This window comes from Alexandromys fortis, unplaced genomic scaffold (genome assembly GCF_014885135.2).
Source record: "Alexandromys fortis isolate MF-2015 unplaced genomic scaffold, M_Fortis_MF-2015_v1.1 scaffold_10, whole genome shotgun sequence".
NCBI classification, from domain to species: domain Eukaryota; kingdom Metazoa; phylum Chordata; class Mammalia; order Rodentia; family Cricetidae; genus Alexandromys; species Alexandromys fortis.
Genome location: NW_026067895.1, coordinates 4,350,261 through 4,368,556, shown reverse-complemented (window position 1 = coordinate 4,368,556; position 18,296 = coordinate 4,350,261). Strand labels below are relative to the sequence as shown.

The window sequence follows — 18,296 nt, the reverse complement described above, 5'->3', positions numbered from 1 at the left end:
TGTGCCGTTCACAGACACGGATTGTGTCCCTGGTGGTTCGTGTGCCAGAAGCTTGGTCCACTGGTGCCACTGAAAGGGTGGGACGTTGGGCGATTAACCAGATCATGAGGACCGCCTCAGGAATGGCAGGATGGGCTGGTCACATCAGCCAGCCTCTCCCAGATCTCCTGCTTTCCTGCCTCACATCCCTCCATGCAGGGCTCCCCACGCCCCTTCTGGCTCCTTCCCCCACCCTCACCTCCCTTTCCCTACACTATGTTATGTTATGGCCACTGTGTTATGATGTGACTAGAAGACCATCACTAGAAGCTAGCCAGAAGTAGATGGCAACCTTGGAACTTCAGCCTCCACATCCTTGAATGACGGAGCTACAGGTGCTGATGAGTTTGCAGATACAATTTGGTTTCCCAACCATCTACACTGGCCAGACACGATAGTAATAACGCAGGCGATCCAGATGTCTTTCCGTGATATATGTGTTATATATGGAGAAATTGTGAGAAATCACTTCTTAACTTTCCATCAAGAAGAGGGGTGGAGGGGCTGGAGAGATGGCGCAGCACTTAAGAGCATTGCCTGCTATTCCAGAGGTCCTGAGTTCAATTCCCAGCAACCACATGGTGGCTCACAACCATCTATAATGGGGTCTGGTGCCCTCTTCTGGCCTGTAGGCATATACACAGACAGAATATTGTGTACATAATAAACAAATAAATATTTTTTTTAAAAAAAGAAGAGGGGTGGAGGAATAGCTGAGTCTCCAGCAATACTGGCCATGCAGGCTGGAGGCCCTGAGTTTGAGTCCCAGAACCTACACAAAATGGCTTTGTGCGGAGGTGCATTCTTTTCACCCCAGCACTGGGGGAGCAGATCAGCTGCTCACACCGTGATGAGCATCTCACAGGGTCTTCAGCAGATGAACTCTAGATGACCCGAGGGGACAGTAGAAGGGAGCTGTGAAGGTCACATTACTGCTCCAGTTAGTATAACACAACTGCAGTTTGATACTGTGTCTTTGTGCTTGTTTGCATTTTTCTTGTATGAGTGGTACTACTGATGATCTGTGATCATCATTTTTCTTCATTTCTTGGTAAAATGTGATAAAATATATTATTGTCTCTGCATGCATTCTAGGTGTTCATACCTTTTTCTGTGAATATATTTCTGTGCCTGTGTGTTTATAGGGAAGATAAACACACAGGAGGGCACATGTGTGCACCTACATGTAAAGGTCAGAGGTCAACCCTCCGGTTGTGTTTCTGAAATCAAGGTCCCTCACCGACATGGAACATTTTGTCTGGACTGAATGGCAAGAGGCCAAGGGAAATGCCTGTCTCTGCCTCCCCAGTGCGGGGATTAAAAGAAGGTATCCCCAGAGCAGGTCAAGTCACGTGGGTTCTGAGAATCGCACTCAGGCCCTCACATCTGCATGGAAACCACGTCATAGGCTGAACTGTCACTCTGGCCCCTTTTTTCTTAATTTTGCCTAAATTTCTATGCTATAGAATTGGTACTTGAGAGTTTTTATTTTAAATTGTTTGATCATGTGTTTTTAATGAAACAGTCTTCCTATGTAGCTCAGGCTAATGTCAAACCCGCAGACACCCTTCCTCTACCTCCCCAGGTCTGGGTTTACAGGTGTGTGTCACAGTACCCAACATGGTCTTCTAGGTTTTTTTAATATTGCAAATGTTCAAAAGCAAAATTATGTGCAAAAGTATTTGCAGCTAAACCTTGGCTATTCAAAGATCAAATGGAAACCTCTTTTCTTTCCTAAGCACCTAGTCTCGGGTATTGTGGGGTAACCATGTCGTAAGTGTGAAAGCCTTTTCTTCCACGTGTACTGAAAACATAAAGCGGAAGCTTCTGTGACGGACATCACCAGCTGTTCCGCTGCGCTCTGGGAAAAGTGGGATGTGCAAACACCTAAGAATGCTACACTGCGCCCTCTTCCTTCTTCTTTGAAAAAGACCAATATGCGGACAGACTGACGCTTTTGTTTCAATATTTTCATAGCTCGCAATGTTCTTGTGTGTTAGCCCAAGATTTCTATATTCATATACAGCCAGAGTAAGAATGCCATTGTCCCTTTCCTCCGTCAACTGCTCTAGCTACTAATATGATAGTAAGTGATCATGGGAGGGCAGAGTCTGCGGGTGTTGCTACAGCCTCTGGGAGGAAGTCTTGCCTTCTCAGGCTGTGCACGGATGGACAAAGTCCCCCTCCTGAGAACTACCAGCCAAGGCCAGTCAGCACAGCACCCCTTCCCTGAAGTAATTAATTCATTAAAGGACCGCTCACCCTGTGGTGCTGAGGCCCCGTCCTTCCTCCAACCTCAGCAGGCTTGCTTATACACTGCCTTGGTTCTCAGGGAATGAGACCAGAAATCACCTTTAAATGTGTTCCTAAAACTTGGGAAATATCAAGAGGCTGAGATGTTCCTAAGAGGATAAAACTGGAAAGATCTTTCATGTCTTAAGTCAGAAGAAAATTAAATATTACCTTTCTCCAGAATTTATTTATAAAGCAACAGGTTACTTATTTTCCAATTAAATGAGCAAAAATGTATTAGATTAAAATTGAAAATGAGTTTAGCTATAAAAAATGTGCTCACAACTAAAGCACACATTATTTTGTGCTTTATATGGTTGAGAAGAATCCTTTAGACATAAAAAAAAAAAAATGACCGTTTCCCACAGTCCCCATCTCTGATGTCCTAAAAGTATGAAGTTTTTCAGGCCCAGGATATACACCAGCAGCGAATACCCTACTCCTGCCCTCCCCTTATACACCAGCAGCGAATCCCCAACCCCAACTTCTCTCCCCACACTTGCTTCCTCAAACTCCCAAGAGCTGTCCAGCAACAGGCACACCTTAGTGTATGCAGTACCTAAAATTATCCACAAGGTGGCACTCCTAGCCCATAAAGTCAGCTTGCTCTACGCGTTCTAGTGCTGAGTGAACTTGCCATGAAGCAAAACTGAGTCAGACACTCAAGTAGTACACAGATGTACATACACTCAAAATACCTACACATATAACAAATAAATAAATAAACGATTTTTTAAAAAAAAGTCTGTGAATACCACCCTATAAGCCCAAGAAAGACTCCTCTACAGGGATTGGTCAATCTTAGCTAGCCCTAGAATCTTTCCTGGGATCTCACACTGTACTGGGGTCATTGTAGCTACCTAGGGAGAGCCAGGTTCAGCTCTCTACCAGAAATTGAAATTTCAAAACATGTGCCGCTAGCTTAAATTCAGTGGTGCTTTTATATTTGCCTGTTTTCTTGTTATTTTGGTGTGTTGAGACAGTATCTTGCCCTGCAGCCCAGGCCGGCCATGATTCAAGACCCTCCTGACTCACCCCCCACCCCCCACCTCTAGTGCTGGGATGCCAGGCTGCTAGGGGCCTGCTCTTGGCTTCCTTCTAATGGCCAAGTCACTTGAGAAGAAATAAGAGCAACATCACTTTTTTTTTTTTTTCAGCATAACTCTTCAAACAGAGAGAAAGCCATTCAGAGGGCCATGTGCCGCAAGCAAACAAACACTCACTGTCCTTCCAATCCCATGACCACACGTGGCAGGAGATAACGGAGTCCTTAAGACCGTGTAAATAGGGCATTAGACCCTTTCTGAGACTTCTGGAATCAGTAGTATCTCAGAGCTCACAAAGTTTTTCTTCTTCCATTTCAGTCAGTCTCCAAAACCTACAGGAAAATGCTTGGATAGTTGAACTACATGGAGTGAAAGAGTAAGCGGCTTTTGCCCCAGCTCCTGTTTCTGGGCCACTTTTGGCCAAAAGAGTCCTTTCCTGGTTCAGAGGACTAAAAGGCTGTCGGTTTACATGTGTGTATGCATGCATACATACGAGCATGCCACAGTACATGTGCGGAGGTCAGAAGATAAGCAGTAGAAGCTGATTTCCTCTTCCCAGCGCATGAGTCCACGGAAGAACTCAAATTGCCAGGCTTGGAGACAAGCCCTCGGAAGTATTTGAATTAAATATTTGGGATAAAGAAATGTGACTTTGTCATGTCCTATATATATAGGAATGATCTAGAAAAGGGCCTGGCGCCAATCATGTTACTGCTTGATAGAAACACAAACACCTTGTGAGAAGAAGTGAAGTCCTCATGTGGCAGGCAGGAGTGGCGGGCAGATCCCACAGTCAGGATGAACTGTATCATCAGGTGTGTACAGCAGTGTTCACCATGCTGTATATTCAGGTGTGTGGGACAGAGCTCAGGTGCCGTATATTCAGGTATGTGTGGCAGAGTTCATGTGCTGTATATTCAGGTGGGTGTGGCAGAGCTCAGGTGCTGTATATTCAGGTGTGGGGGACAGAGCTCAGGTGCCGTATATTCAGGTATGTGTGGCAGAGTTCATGTGCTGTATATTCAGGTGGGTGTGGCAGAGCTCAGGTGCTGTATATTCAGGTGTGGGGGACAGAGCTCAGGTACTGTCACTAGGCTTCACTGCGGCCTTCACTCTAGTACTGGACAGCATCTGTCAGCACAGCAGACCGTTCCAGTGAACACTGCCGAAAACACCCCAATTGCACACAGCTGCAGGTAAGGAACACAGTGAACTGTGATGTAAGGACAGAAATGTCTGCTCACAGACAAACATGATTGCTTAATTATCAAAACAGCAAACAATTGTAATTTTCCCCAGCAGACAAATACTGATCTCTTTGAAGTGTCTTGTGTGATTTTAAAATCTGCTTTCTAAGTTGCTGACTTGAGTTTCAAAAGAATCACAAAACACACTGGAACGGTCCGTGTATTTAGGCAAAGGGATTCTTAAAACGGACAATTATAAAATCAAAATATCCATAAACACCGAGGAAGCTCTACACCGCTAAGTATCAATAGTCAACATTAAATTGTTTGTGTACAAAACAAGCACATCCACCTCATTCTTGTGTAAATTATTAGCTTTCCCTTTAATAAATGGATACCCAAGGATTTTTAAATTTTAATGTGTATGGGTATCGCCTGAATGCAGTACCTATGGAGGCCAGAAGGGGGAGTTAGACCCCTTAGAACTGGAGTTACAGACAGTTATAAGCTGCCATGGGGTGCTGGAAATCATGCTCAAGTCCTCTGAGAACAGTCAGTTCTCTTACCCATTGCATCATCTCTACACACTCCCCCCAGGGTTGTTCTTAAATAAATGTCTGTGATTTGTTGTTAGTAAGCACCCTTTTATAGACCTACATTTCCATGGTCACATCCAGGGGAAAAAAATGTAAGCATCCTGATTTAAACAAAGCAAAATGAGAACATGCATTTCTATATCCCTGCACTTCATGTTGATGTTCTGAAAATAAGAAACCTCCTTTAGGACCCTCATTCGTTCTTGGGAGCTTAGGGAACCAGAGCTGTGATTCTGGAGAAGCTGCTTCTCTGTTTCCCTGGATCCCAGCCCTTTGGAGTCACTTTTTTACTCAACAGGGCAATAAAAACAGGTCAGGTGATTACCCCATAAGAGATGTTCAGAGGAGTTCCCTGGTCAGCAGAGAAAGCCCAGGTTTTCTAGAAGGTGTAAAGCTTTCTCACATTCAATCAAAGACACTGTCTCCTCTGCTTCTCTTCTTCCAGGTACCACTTAACAGAGGCAAAAAACAATCCTAAGACCCCAGGCAAAGGTGAGGGTCTGCAGCCAGTGTCCCCTAAGAGCCTTCATGCCACGTCCTCACTGGAACTGTCAACACCCAGGTCTCAGCATTTACCTCCTCCCTCCTTGAGCTCCTGGGTCTCTGCCCTTGTTTCCTCATTCTTTCTGCCCCACCAGAGAAACTTACTTAGGCCTACATCACCCTCTTCCTGGTCCTGTGGCCCTGGGCGACAGCAGAGACCTCGGAGGAGCAGGCACATGTGGTTCAGCAGGATGAAGGGTGGGGGCAGCCAGGGCTTCTGATGGTAGGTCATGATGTAGCGATAGCGATTGTATTTCCAGACTTTATTTGAGATGGATTTTATATCTAAGTAAATGTTGCTGCAGGTTGTAGAAAGGAGAGAGACAACGTTTTAATATGGGACCCTGAAATGCGACAGACTCTATCTCCCAACTCTTCTGATTGGTCATCAATCGTCAGCAGGAAGCATATAACTATTATTCACTTATGATTTTTCTTCCATCAAATAAAATAGAATAAGCACTTTTTATAACAAAGTACATTAACTGGAACAATGAACAAAATGCAGACATTGAAATCAGAGATTAGAAAAATGATAGCATTTTAGGCGGGCAACAAACTGCCCCGTCTCACTCAGCCCTGTCTGTGAGACACTTTTGCTTCTCTGAAGCTCTTTTCTATAACATAGCTCATTTCAAACAGGTGTGATGTTCCTCCGCGTTATTGCCTTTATAAAAAATATCCCTCGCCTGTCAGAAGCAAGACATGCAAGACTTATTCTAACAGAAGCATTGCAACCGAATCATATGGATGAAGAAGACATAAAAAAGAAGGATCTCCTTAAATAAGCTTCCCAGAGCTTCCAAAGGGAACTTGATAAATTATTCACGTTAGTTTCACAGTGAAGGTAGTCTCTACTGGTGGGCACTCTGGATTTTCTCTTAAATTAAGTCAGTTTTAAAAGAAACTAATAAAAGGTTTGCTTTCTTTTAAAAAAAATTAAAAAAAAAAAGCTGGAAAAGAGAGTTGTGCGCTCTCTCTTGCTCTCATGCTCTCTTGGTCCGAGCAGAGAGATAGAGAGACGGCATGCGGTTGGTGCTCTTCACCCCTGGGCAGAACGACTGGATGAAGGCAGCTGGATCAGAAGTAGCATCTCATTGGTTCTGTTTCCATGAGCGTTTGTCCCTATCCTATACCTGAATAAATTCTTGGGACCCTTTAATAGACTCTCCTGGTTCCACATAACGCGGACATTTTGGGACTCAGCATCACCTGAGCACATGAGACCAAGCACACCCCTGGCCTCTTTCTCAACACTATGGCATGGGAAACTGTGAGAGACCATTAACCTGCAGTTCTGCAAACCCTCAAGGCTGGTCCCAATTAGGTCTTCAATTCACAGGTGACTTCAGCCTGTCCACCAGCAGGTGGTGACAATCACAATGTATCTCAGGGTCATTAAGAGTAAGAACTCTATCTTAAAGTGTTCCTCCAGATAAGTAAGTAGTCAGATCTGGGATCACCGCACTTGCTTGCTCCTCAGAGTGTTGTTGTTTGTATAGGGAGTTGGGGAAGGGAAGGGGAATAAAGGAAGGAGAAGAGGAAGAATGCAGAGGAAGGAAAAGAAGGAGGATGAGAGGAGCAGCCGGGCGGGAAAAAGACTGTGGGTTGGACTTCCCAGGGAAGCTCTTTTTTTTCCCTATAGATTTTGGAAAGACTAAACATGGAATCAGTCTATGTTGGGAAAGAGGGGAGTTCAAGAGTTTGTCACTGGGGGGACAGTGGGTTGATGAGTCTGGAGTGTCAGCAAAACTGGACATGGAAATGGGATTTCCCAAATATACGGGAAACTGAACATGGACATAAAAAAGCACAATACGAAAAGGAAAAGGCCCAAGGTCTAGGCCCAAGACGTTTTAGTGTGAAATGGAGAAGTTGAGCCAGAAAGGAAGGATAAGAAGGGGCAGCTAACTGTGAGAGAGAAGAAAGGAAGCGGAACAGACAGGGGCCTTGTGGGAAGAGCACACAAAGAACCCTGGGTGAGCCATCAGCTCCAACCCTCATTCTACAAGACTCCACCTACACAGTGACGGCTCGGATCTCCTCTCCTGCACATCAGTTATGACTTCACTCTTTTATGATCTAAGAATTCAACTTCTCTTCTACCAATAATTTCATCCCCTTGCTTTAAAGCCATAGTAATATAGCATGGGACACACATAAAAAGATCATATACTCAATATCTATCGGAACATATTCAACATAGCTGCTCCCATATTTTGGTAAACAAAATGACCACAGTTGATGAAAATCACCTACTTGAAGCAGGCAATCAGCAGGTTCACCATGATGATGTACTGAACAAAGAGGTAGACAGCTTGCAGGAACGGAGTCAGGAAAGAACCCGGAGGGCAAGAAGGGTCACTTTCACAAACTAAAAATAAAGAATTCAAGAGTGGGGTAAGACGAATCACAGCCCTGGGGCCCTCTGCAAGTATTTGGCCCCTCAACTCCACAGAATGCCACACACTTTCCACATTGAAAAGATTCACGTGGATACTTTCCAGGTTCATCCTTCTCTCAGTATCTACAGGGGTTCTGATTCTGCATGAGGGCAAACCCCAAATGTACCATCTATATCTGAAGCATAGACTTCTCCATACATCATCCAGTATGGCTCGAAAACAATATCGCGAGCCAGGCGCCATGAAGGAGGCTCATTTGGTGAGAGGATGGCTTTGCGCGCCACGCCAAAGCTCAGCAGGACAATGGCCATCATGATCACAATGTAGAACATGTTTGCTGCCTGCAAAACAGCACAGCACAACCAGAATTTACCACACATCAAGCCCCCAAGGTTGTCATTGCACACCTAGAGATCGCTATACAGTCTAGCCAGTGGCTAAAACCCTCTATCCGAAAATAACTGGCTAAGTTATTTCCTTTTCCCTACACAGTATGTGTTTTAGGTCAGTGACATCTGTGGAGTCACATGATGCACAGAAATTACAGATAAAGATTTTGTAGAAGCAGCCATCAAATATCAACTGTTTTTGGCTGGCTAGCACCCAACTTTTGACCAATTAAATCAAAGATTTAGTTAGAAAATATTTTAAGTGGATAAAACTATTATTAAAACTATTCCAATAACTGTTCCCAGAATTATCTCCCAGAGCCCCTAGAATCATGTAATATCTTTGGCATTGATTACCCCAGTTTCCCTCCATCTTGTAAAATACATCAATTCAACCCACTTGTTCAGTGTGGCAGACCCGGAAGTCACCAACATTTCCACTTTCTCCACATTTCTTATCTTACTCAGTAGTGACAAAAGACCCAAGTAGCCAAGAGTCTGGAGAGTGACACCAGTGGCTTTGCCCGAGCTTTTACACAGTGCTGAACTGTGGCTGGCAAAGGAGACCCTGGAAGGGGTGAGGTGGCATGGCTATGTCACACGAAGATGAAATTCTGTATCCTGGAGTCAGCACTTGGAAGACTCATCAAAGCTGACTTCGGGGAGAAGAGACCTTGTGCCACTTCACTGAGATGTACTTTCATCTCATATAACTCCTCTAACAAATGTGACCTTAGCAAAATCAAAGGATGTGTTTATGGTCGAAGAGAAAAGTGGTGAAGAAAAAACTCTGAAGGCTGGGCTGGGTCTCGGCAGTACAGTGTCTGCCTCTCATGCATGAGGACCTAGGTTCAATCCCCACTCCAACCAAAAGGAAAAAGATGAGGAGAAGAGGAGGAGGAAGCTAAGAAGGGGAGAGAGATGGAAGCAGAAGCAATGAGGTCCATCTGGAGGCTCTTCAGGGCCTTCTCCCTCTGTATTCCTTTATTTCTGTTTTCCCCTGACCCTCCAGAATAATACCTTCCTTGTATTCTAGAAGCAAATACAATATAATCTTGATACTGTATGCCTAGGCGGTAGATCTTTGGGTACTTTCAAATTGCCAGATGGCAAAACCTGGCACATTGTTCAGCAAGCTCAGTGCATAGACTAGAGCCAAGCTACCCATTTTGGGAGCTTGGATCCCCACATATGCTCATGGGGGATTTACTTAATGTACATTTCCTTGTATAAAAATAGATAATTCTACTTATTTCATTAGTTGCTACAAACATAGTGAGTTAATATATACAGAATACCTGGCACCATGTGTGTGTGGTACATAGTGGTACTACTTAGGAGTAAGAGAGTGAATGACAAAAAAAATGAATCAGCACTTTCAGAGAAACAGTCATGGTGGTGGCCTTGCACAAATCAAAGACTAATGTGACTCAATCACATATTGGCAATCCTCACAAAAGGCTAAACTAAGTGCTCCTATTAACTACCCAAGGCGCTCTCCAGGCCCATTTTAAATACAAGTTTATGGCTAGCCAGATATGAGTCGGTATGCCTCTTGGAACAATTCAAACATTTGACTAGTGAGCTAGGGAGATGGCTCAGTGTTAAAACGCTTGCTGGACCTGAGAGGGGATTCCCAGAAAGCATATAAAAACCAGGCATAGTATGGATCCTGGGACTTCACTAGCCAGCCAGTCTGAAAAAAACAGTGAGCTTCAAGTTCGTTAAGTAGTGTCTGTTTCAAAAGATAAGATGAGCGCTATGGTGGTTTGAATGAGAATATCCCTATAGGCTCATAGATCTGAATGTTTGGTGGAACTGTTTGAGAAGGATTAGGAGGTGTGGCCTTGATGGTGGTGTGCCATTGGGGGTGGGCTTTGGAGTTTCAAAGCCCATATCACAGTTAACTTTCTGTCTATCGGGTGCTCATGGATCAGATGTGAGCTCTCAGCTACTGCTCCGGTGCCATGCCTGCCTGTCTGCGGCCATGCTCCCCAGGGACACTAGTCCTCTGGAAGCATGAGGCCCTAAATCAAGCTCTTTATTTTTTAAGCTGCCCTGGTCATGCTGTCACTTCACAGCAACAGACAGACAACTAGGACAAGTGCAATGGTGGAAGACACTCGACACCGATGTCCACCCTCTACACACGCAAACACGGGTGAGGACACCCACAAACATACATGTGTATGCATGCATACATCACAAGAGAGAAAGTTAAAGTGTGAGATATGAACCACAATGGTGGAGCCACTGAAAAGGGACATTTATGTATAAAACATGATGTGCATACCATTTTTGCAACCATGGTCACATATGGACCTGCATGTTGATTCACAGCGAAGAAGTCCATGAGCCGAGAGAACCAGAATATGATGTCTAGGCAGTAGATGAGTCTTCCCACTGTGTGTAAAGGGGGGCTTCCCCACCGTAGGCCAAAACCCACTAAAAACAGGACAATAGCCACGGCTTCTATTAGGTTCCAGTATTCACTCAACCACATCTTCACCTTTTGAGTAAACTTGCTTGGTTCTGAAATGCATATCTAAATGGAGAAAGAAGAAGTTTTAAAGAAGGTTGCTGGACTGGGGGTGGAGGAGAGTGGTATAGCACTCGTCTCTGACACAAAAGACCCTGGATTCAAGCCCCCAAACCATAGCTGGAGGGGGAATACCATCAATAGCATCTTTTTAAATTCATTAACCCATCATTTAAAGAGTAAAACAATTCCTACCAAATTTTACATCAACACCAGACCATTTCAGAGCTCAGCACTGCCGTGGTTCTGCCTATCCATCATTTGGCTTCATGAGCTGAGGGCAAGGAATTCTGACCGGAAACCCAGCAGTCGTGTGAGCTCCTGCAGCTGCTACTAAGTGAGTTCTTGGCAAATCACTAAGAACATGGTGTTGAAACTCATGAGAATAAGACACTTCCCATGCACTACTATAGCAGACACACTGCAATGTAAACACTAAGCTTATTTTCCCTAAAACAAAAATCATGGTAAAATTCAGGTAGTGTTTCTCGGCTATAAAGATCCTAAGCAGGCGATGCAGTCTAGCTTCTAAGAAGATGCTTTCTTAGCATAGAATGTTGGCCAAATTACCACTGGAACAAGACAAATGTATAGACATACAGAGACATGCACACACATCTGGGAGAGTCAAAGTCATAACTACTTGGAATTATATGTAAAATTGCATGAAGAACGCTAACTTTTAAGTGACCAGTGGCAAAGTAGAAATGAAAATGTTTAGTTTCTTCAACTCTTGGTCTTCTTCTCCCAGCAGGATATCCAGCTTCAGTTTTCAAGGGAGTTGACTAGGAACTTCCTTCTGCTGTGAGTGGATTCCTTACATATTATGCAACGTTAGCCATTCATGTGTCACTCTATTGGGTAAAGCTGACAATATGAGGTCAGGCTAGGTGATTAAAAATCCATGTCACCAAGAAAGCCGCATCATGGGAAGCAAGCAGTTGGAGAGCTCAATAACAAATAAAGGATGCTGCCTACTGCTCCTTGAGTAACGAGCACAATAAGATTGTGTTTCAAAACGGCTGTTTTCAAAGTTCAACAGAAATATTTGGTAAGGATAAAGGAATGAAACCAGAAACTTCCCTGAGCAACCTTCTTATAGCAAAATTGGATTCAGTATTCTCTCTCTCTCTCTCTCTCTCTCTCTCTCTCTCTCTCTCCATCACACACTTGACAGAAGGCCATTTTCATCCCCAGGGCCTAGAACTCCTCTTCCATAGGCATGGTGAAGACACAGAAGGCACACTCACCTCTCTGACCTTCTCGATGGCATTGGTGAAGATGTAAATGATGACGTACCACTCTTGCACGATGGGTTCGGGCTGCATCTCCACCAACACTGTGTAAGTGAACAGCATGAGGAATGCCAGATAAGCCATCTGTGAGGGACACACATTCCCCGGATGTGAGCTCAAGAGACCACAAAGAATGCCAAGCAGAGCTCTGCAGACAGAGCCTAGAAGCATCAGACTTTTACATGACAATATGAAAATACAACTGGGGACTCACTTCTGATCAAGGTCAAGGAAAAGGTAAGTATCTGCGGTCTATGAATGATAATCACTGTTTGCCAGTAAAGGGAGGAGATGCTGTCCTACTAGCACGAACCCCTGCAGCATGCACACTGGCATGCTAGTAGCAGACCAGGAAAGAATTTCATGCCTTCCCTCTAGTTTCGGCTTGGAAAATATGTATGCCAAGATTGTCAGATGAGCAGTATCCGTGGATGCCTATCTTCACAGTAAGCTGATATTACCACTAAAGTGTTATTTTATAATGAGTATTACTCTGGCTAGGGAGATGGAGAAACGGCTCAGCAGTTAAGAGCACACGCTGCTCTTGCATGAACAACTGATCCAAGCACAGCTCACAACTTCCTGTAACCCACATTCCAGGGTATCTGGAACTGTCTTCTGGATGCTAAGGATAGTTGATATAGATAGATAGATAGATAGATAGATAGATAGATAGATAGATAGACAGACAGACAGACAGACAGGCAGACAGATGATAGATAGATAGACGTTTAAAAAAAGATGGTGAAAAGCAATCAAGGATCGCTCCTGTTGAGAAAAGGGTGTTGCTCATTCAGAACTTAAAGTCTACACACACACACAAGAGAGAGAGAGAGAGAGAGAGAGAGAGAGAGAGAGAGAGAGAGAGAGAGAGAGAGAAAGAGAGAGAGAGAGAGAGAGAGAGACTTTTTTGTCTTCTTCCAACCCTGTCACCGGCCTACTTTCCTATCCCCCATTTCTTTGGTTTGTTTTTTTAATGAAATTCTTACATTTTTATCTCGGGTTAACAAATGAGACATACCATTAGTAACATCATCATAAGCCACTAATTATAATTAACATTACTGTAATGAGACGAACCGTGTAAAACCAAAACTTCACAAAGGGAGCACTGTAGAACTCATAGACTCTCCTTGTCCAGGGGAGGCTCTGGGGCCCATTTCTGATGTCGAAGTGCACATTTTCATCCAGTTTCTCATCGGGGCCTCTTTCCAAATCATAGTTTTTCTGAAAAATAAGCAATAATGCTATAGACTAGAGGGTGTAACAAAGTGGTAAAACTCATGTGTTATTTGTGTAAGGTCCTGGGTTCAATTCCCAGATCCTCTGCCACCACTAAGAATAATAAACAGCAATAAATATATCCCCTCTCACCCTCCAGCTTTTGAAGACATGGCCGTACTATATATCCCTAGCTGTCCTGGAACTCACAGAGACCTCCATGCCTTTGCATTTCCAGTGCCAGGATTAAAGGCCTGCACCACCACAGTCTGCCATCTTTACTTCTTGCTGAGACAGCTAATCTCAGCTACCAACTTGACATATCTGAGAAAAGGGACCCTCAAGTGAAGAACTGCCTCACCACATTGGCCTGTGGGAATATCTGTAGGACACTTTCTTGACTGCTAATCTACATAAGGAGGCCCAGCCCATGGTGGGCAGTGTCATCCCTGAGCAAACCATTAATTCTCAGTCAGGTTTGCTGTCTCTGTTTCTCTCTTGCCCATGCCTCCTGTTCAATTATTAATTAAAATCCCTCTTTTCCTTTCCGCGTCTTTTGTTACTGATCCTGGCTGGCCTCCTTGTCCCTTCTGGTCTTGATGGCCATGCTGATCTATGTTCTCCTTGCTTCTAGTCTGTCTTCTTGTCAGATGATCCTGTGCAGTTAAGGCAGTGACTTTCCTGTGGCAGCTTGTCTCACTCCTCTCTGCTCACTGACCTTCACTGTTTCTCTGGTGAGTGGAACAGAATGATGCTCTCTTACGAGGCACGCAAGAATCTCACCATCAGCCTTCTGCATTTCCAGCCATTCCTACAAACACCCCCTGCTTGTCCAGCACTCTCCACAGCCACCAGTCCAGCCAAACTGCCCACTTGGCACGCTTACCCTCTGCCGCAGCACTTCCTGCCACTGTGACATTGCTATGGTTTCATGAAGCTGTCATCCATCCCTAAACCTCCCCTACTGGCCCTACTAAAAACGGCCATTCCTCTTCCATCCAGAGTTTTCCATTCCAGTATCTTTATACAGTTTATTCCAGGGCTAGTTTAGGCCACAGAGGCCATACTTAAAAAGATTAGCAATCAAGAAACTTAAATTTCTTATAACAAAATTATTTTGCCTGTGGAAATTTCCAAAAAGAATTCTGACTTAGCATGGAAGTGTGCCCTTGCATTTCTAGCAATTCATGAAGCTGGGAAGAAGTGATCACTTGAGTCCAAAAACTCAAGGCCATTCTAGAAAATATAGCAAGACAGGGCTAAACATGAGAGAGAGAGAGAGAGAGAGAGAGAGAGAGAGAGAGAGAGAGAGAGAGAGAGAGAGAGAGAGAGAGAGAGAGAGAGAGAGAGAGAGTTGTGGGGGGAGTTTTACTAAAACCTCACGGAGCAAATGCAGTGTCTGATAACCCATCTTCATCTCCCCGTGGGAACAAGAAGGCCTTTCCTGTTGTAAACTTACTACCACAGAGACACATTAAAACATATCTGTTTTGATTGCTGACTCCAGCTTTCTGCTACAATACACAATGTAAACCATGTTCCTCTGTTAATCAATTACTTTTATGTAATTAGCATTGTGAATTCATATATAGCCTACCAAATCTGCCAGGTGAAAATTAATAAAAATTGTGAGAGAGCAAGTGATGTGGGAAGTCCTTCTGTATATATGTTGCTTTTATTGGTTAATGAATGAAGAAGCTTCTTGGAACTAAGACAGGGCAGAATAGAGCTAGGCAGGAAAACTAAACTGAATGCTGGGAGAAAGAAGGCAGAGTGAGTGAGATACCATGTAGCCCCTGGAGGAGATGTGAGCCACCCACAGGGAACCTTACTACTAGTAAACCATTAGCCTCATGGTAAAATATAAAATAATAGAAATGGGTTAATTTAAGATGTAAAAGCTAGCTAGGAATACACTAGAGTCATTGGCCAAGCAGTATTGTAATTACTATAGTTTCTGTATGAGTATTTCAGGTCTAGGCGGCTGGGAAATGAACAAGCAGCCTCCACCAGCAAGCAAAAATTGCTAGACAAGTGTAGTCAATAATTTTTGCTTAAGATGAATACAAAGAGTAAAAACAAAACTCATTTTTTATGATCATAAGCCAGTCATAATAGAATGCACTTCAACAGCCCTTTCACTGAGTGTCTCAAATTGAAGAATGCTAAGGTTTCATCGATATTTTTCTGATAATAAGCTCATCATGGTAGAGACCATATTTGCTTTAACTTAAATATTCACTGAATTAATCAATTGATATGGCCGCATCTAAACCACCTACAGGGACAACTGCTATAGCAAGACACTTGTCAGGGGGGTCTCAAGAACTTACTACACACACACAGACACACACACACACATATATATGTATATAAACTTATATATATTATATATTTTAATTTTAAGAACACACATTTATCTGCAATTCTGTGAAGGAACTGTGTTCCCTTTGAGAACAGTTTCACTAGAAATACAGCAGTTCTCCAAAACCCTTCAAGTGTGATGACTCCATCATGCTACCAAATCTGTGAGAGCCAAAAGTGGAATTGCCAAACCACTGGCAAACTATCGCCTATGCCCTGTGAGAGCTGTGTGTACCTTCTAAGTAGGTGGGGCTTATACAACTTTCTTCCTTGTTCAGCCTCAACTAGCAAACTAAACTTGGAGTGCACAATCAAACAGGCATACACCCAAGTAGAGCACCTCTGTGCCAGACCTATGTGACATCTCCAGGGGTGGGGCCATCACTGAATTTCTTCCCTTTGCTAGGTTTGAACCTCGGAACAACACAAATGTAACCATGTGAGTAGCCCAGGCTTTTAAGAGATTCCTTGTGTGTTCTACAGACAGTAGAAAATACTTGGCTTCCTGGATTCAAGATGGAACTAGGAAGAAGGAAGAGAAGGAGAGAGGGGGATATACACACACCTAAAAAAGAGCAATAATTAAAGTCCTTAATGACAGGGAAGAGGCATATCTCCAGGGTATCAGAATGCAGATGCTCAACCAGGCACCAAAAACTGTTAGCCAAAAAACACTCATCAGAGTTAACCTTCATATTTAGTACTTGGAGAAAAAATAATATTTAAATAAATACGTCATTACATGCCAAAGCACATCAGACAAAATATTAAAGTCACTTCATTCAGTGTAAGTGTTTACCTTACACTGAAGATATTTATCGCACCTTGGGGCACAGGGCAGCTTTATGAGTCATGGTCAGAGTGGGAGCAGTGAGAGCAATCCCAGCATTCTGGACCCCAGGCAGACAGTCAGCTGCTGGGAATAGGATTGCCAGGCCAAAGAAGAGAACACATCCAGAACCACCCACAGCCACGGGATGAGAAGGATGAGACATGGGAGGTCCCATTTGTTTGAGAGGTACACGCGTGTCACAGCGTGTGTGTGGAGGTCAGAGGACAACCTCTCAGAGTCGGTCCTTGCCTTCCTCTGTGTGAGGCCAGGGCTTGAACTCAGGATGCCAGGCTTGGCCGCAAGTACCCTCACCCAGTCTCTCAGGCCCATCAACACAATTTCTAAATGTCTCTTTACAGATGAGACCCATAGGGGTGTGTGGCGGTGTTGATGGAGCCCTTAAGTGGTAAGCTGATCCGTTCTGCCCCTCTCAGAGCAATGCTGAGACAGCTGTTGGACACAATGACTTTGTCTTTGAAGCAGAAATGGGATACTTTGCTTACATGCTCTACCTAACTCGTATATAACGAGATGGGGATTACACGGGGAGAATTAAATGCTTGATTGATGAATCAGTCCTGGGCTTTTAGGGTAATGTGTAGCCTCAGGGTAATATGTAACTTCACTGGACAGAAACACTGGCCAGAAACTCAAAGCCATTCTGGGAAATGTAGCTACACACAGAGAGGTGTGTACCGGGGGTGGGGTTAATAAATACCCTGTTACCAGTAAAAAGGCGAACGTTCTGTTGAACAGATGACTGTTACAGATAAGCTCCATGCTTGTGCACCACTGTGCACAGTTACACCATGGAAACCCAGTTTACTACGGAAGTGTACTCACCCCACCAGCACTTTCTTTGGTGTCACTGAGATCCTGGTCGCTGCTATTCCACGTAAACTGGAAATCCTGGGATTGTGGGACATGTGACATCTCAGCTTTGCTTTTAAATTCCAGTGTCAAAATCATGGGTGGTAAAAGGATACTGATGATGATCTGCAGAAGGAAACGAGACGAAGGATGAGCAGAGGACAAAGGACATACGCACTGTCTGAGCAACAGATGTAAGAATGCGTGTGTATAGATATCCCATCCACTCCCAGCTCAGTTTCTATCCCGAGTCTACATATAGTTATATAGTCTACATCTATTTCAGTTCTACAGATGTGTCCCTCAGCTCTGTGCAAAGGTGGACAGAGAGGAGTTGGTGCGCAGCTGATTGCAAAGGCCAAAAAAAAAATTGAATAAATAAATAAATAAATAAATAAATAAATAAATAAATAAATAAGACTCACCAAGTAACAAGGTCCAGCTCTACGCGGACAGATATTATAGAAAAACCTAATGGTGGAACGCAATGCTAACATTTAAGAGGAAAATGTAAGGGCTAGAAAGATGTCTCCGTGGTCCAAAGCACTGGTTGCTCTTGCACAGGACCTCAGTTCAGTCCCCAGCACCTACATGTCAGTTCATAACAGTTGATAACAGAACTCCAGTTTCAGAAGATCTGATGCCTTTATTCTGGCCTCTGTTGGCACCAAGCATGCA

The 18,296-nt window shown here is 43.9% G+C and overlaps 1 protein-coding gene across 5 annotated transcripts in view; it reads right to left on the bottom strand.

Moving 5' to 3' along the window:
* The window catches only part of Trpm6 (transient receptor potential cation channel subfamily M member 6), a 137,815-nt gene that overhangs the window by 59,839 nt on the left and 59,680 nt on the right, over window positions 1-18,296 (bottom strand). For 4 of the 5 annotated variants that reach the window (XM_050159951.1, XM_050159952.1, XM_050159933.1 and 1 more), the window contains exons 18-24: window positions 17,592-17,744; window positions 13,412-13,558; window positions 12,287-12,415; window positions 10,791-11,042; window positions 8,275-8,449; window positions 7,963-8,077; window positions 5,809-6,002 (exon numbers count right to left, since the gene is read on the bottom strand). In XM_050159951.1, coding sequence (XP_050015908.1) covers window positions 5,809-6,002; window positions 7,963-8,077; window positions 8,275-8,449; window positions 10,791-11,042; window positions 12,287-12,415; window positions 13,412-13,558; window positions 17,592-17,744 — 1,165 coding nt within the window. Of the gene's footprint in view, window positions 1-5,808; window positions 6,003-7,962; window positions 8,078-8,274; window positions 8,450-10,790; window positions 11,043-12,286; window positions 12,416-13,411; window positions 13,559-17,591; window positions 17,745-18,296 lie in introns of those variants that run through there. The other variant, XR_007594984.1, reaches the window with a different exon arrangement.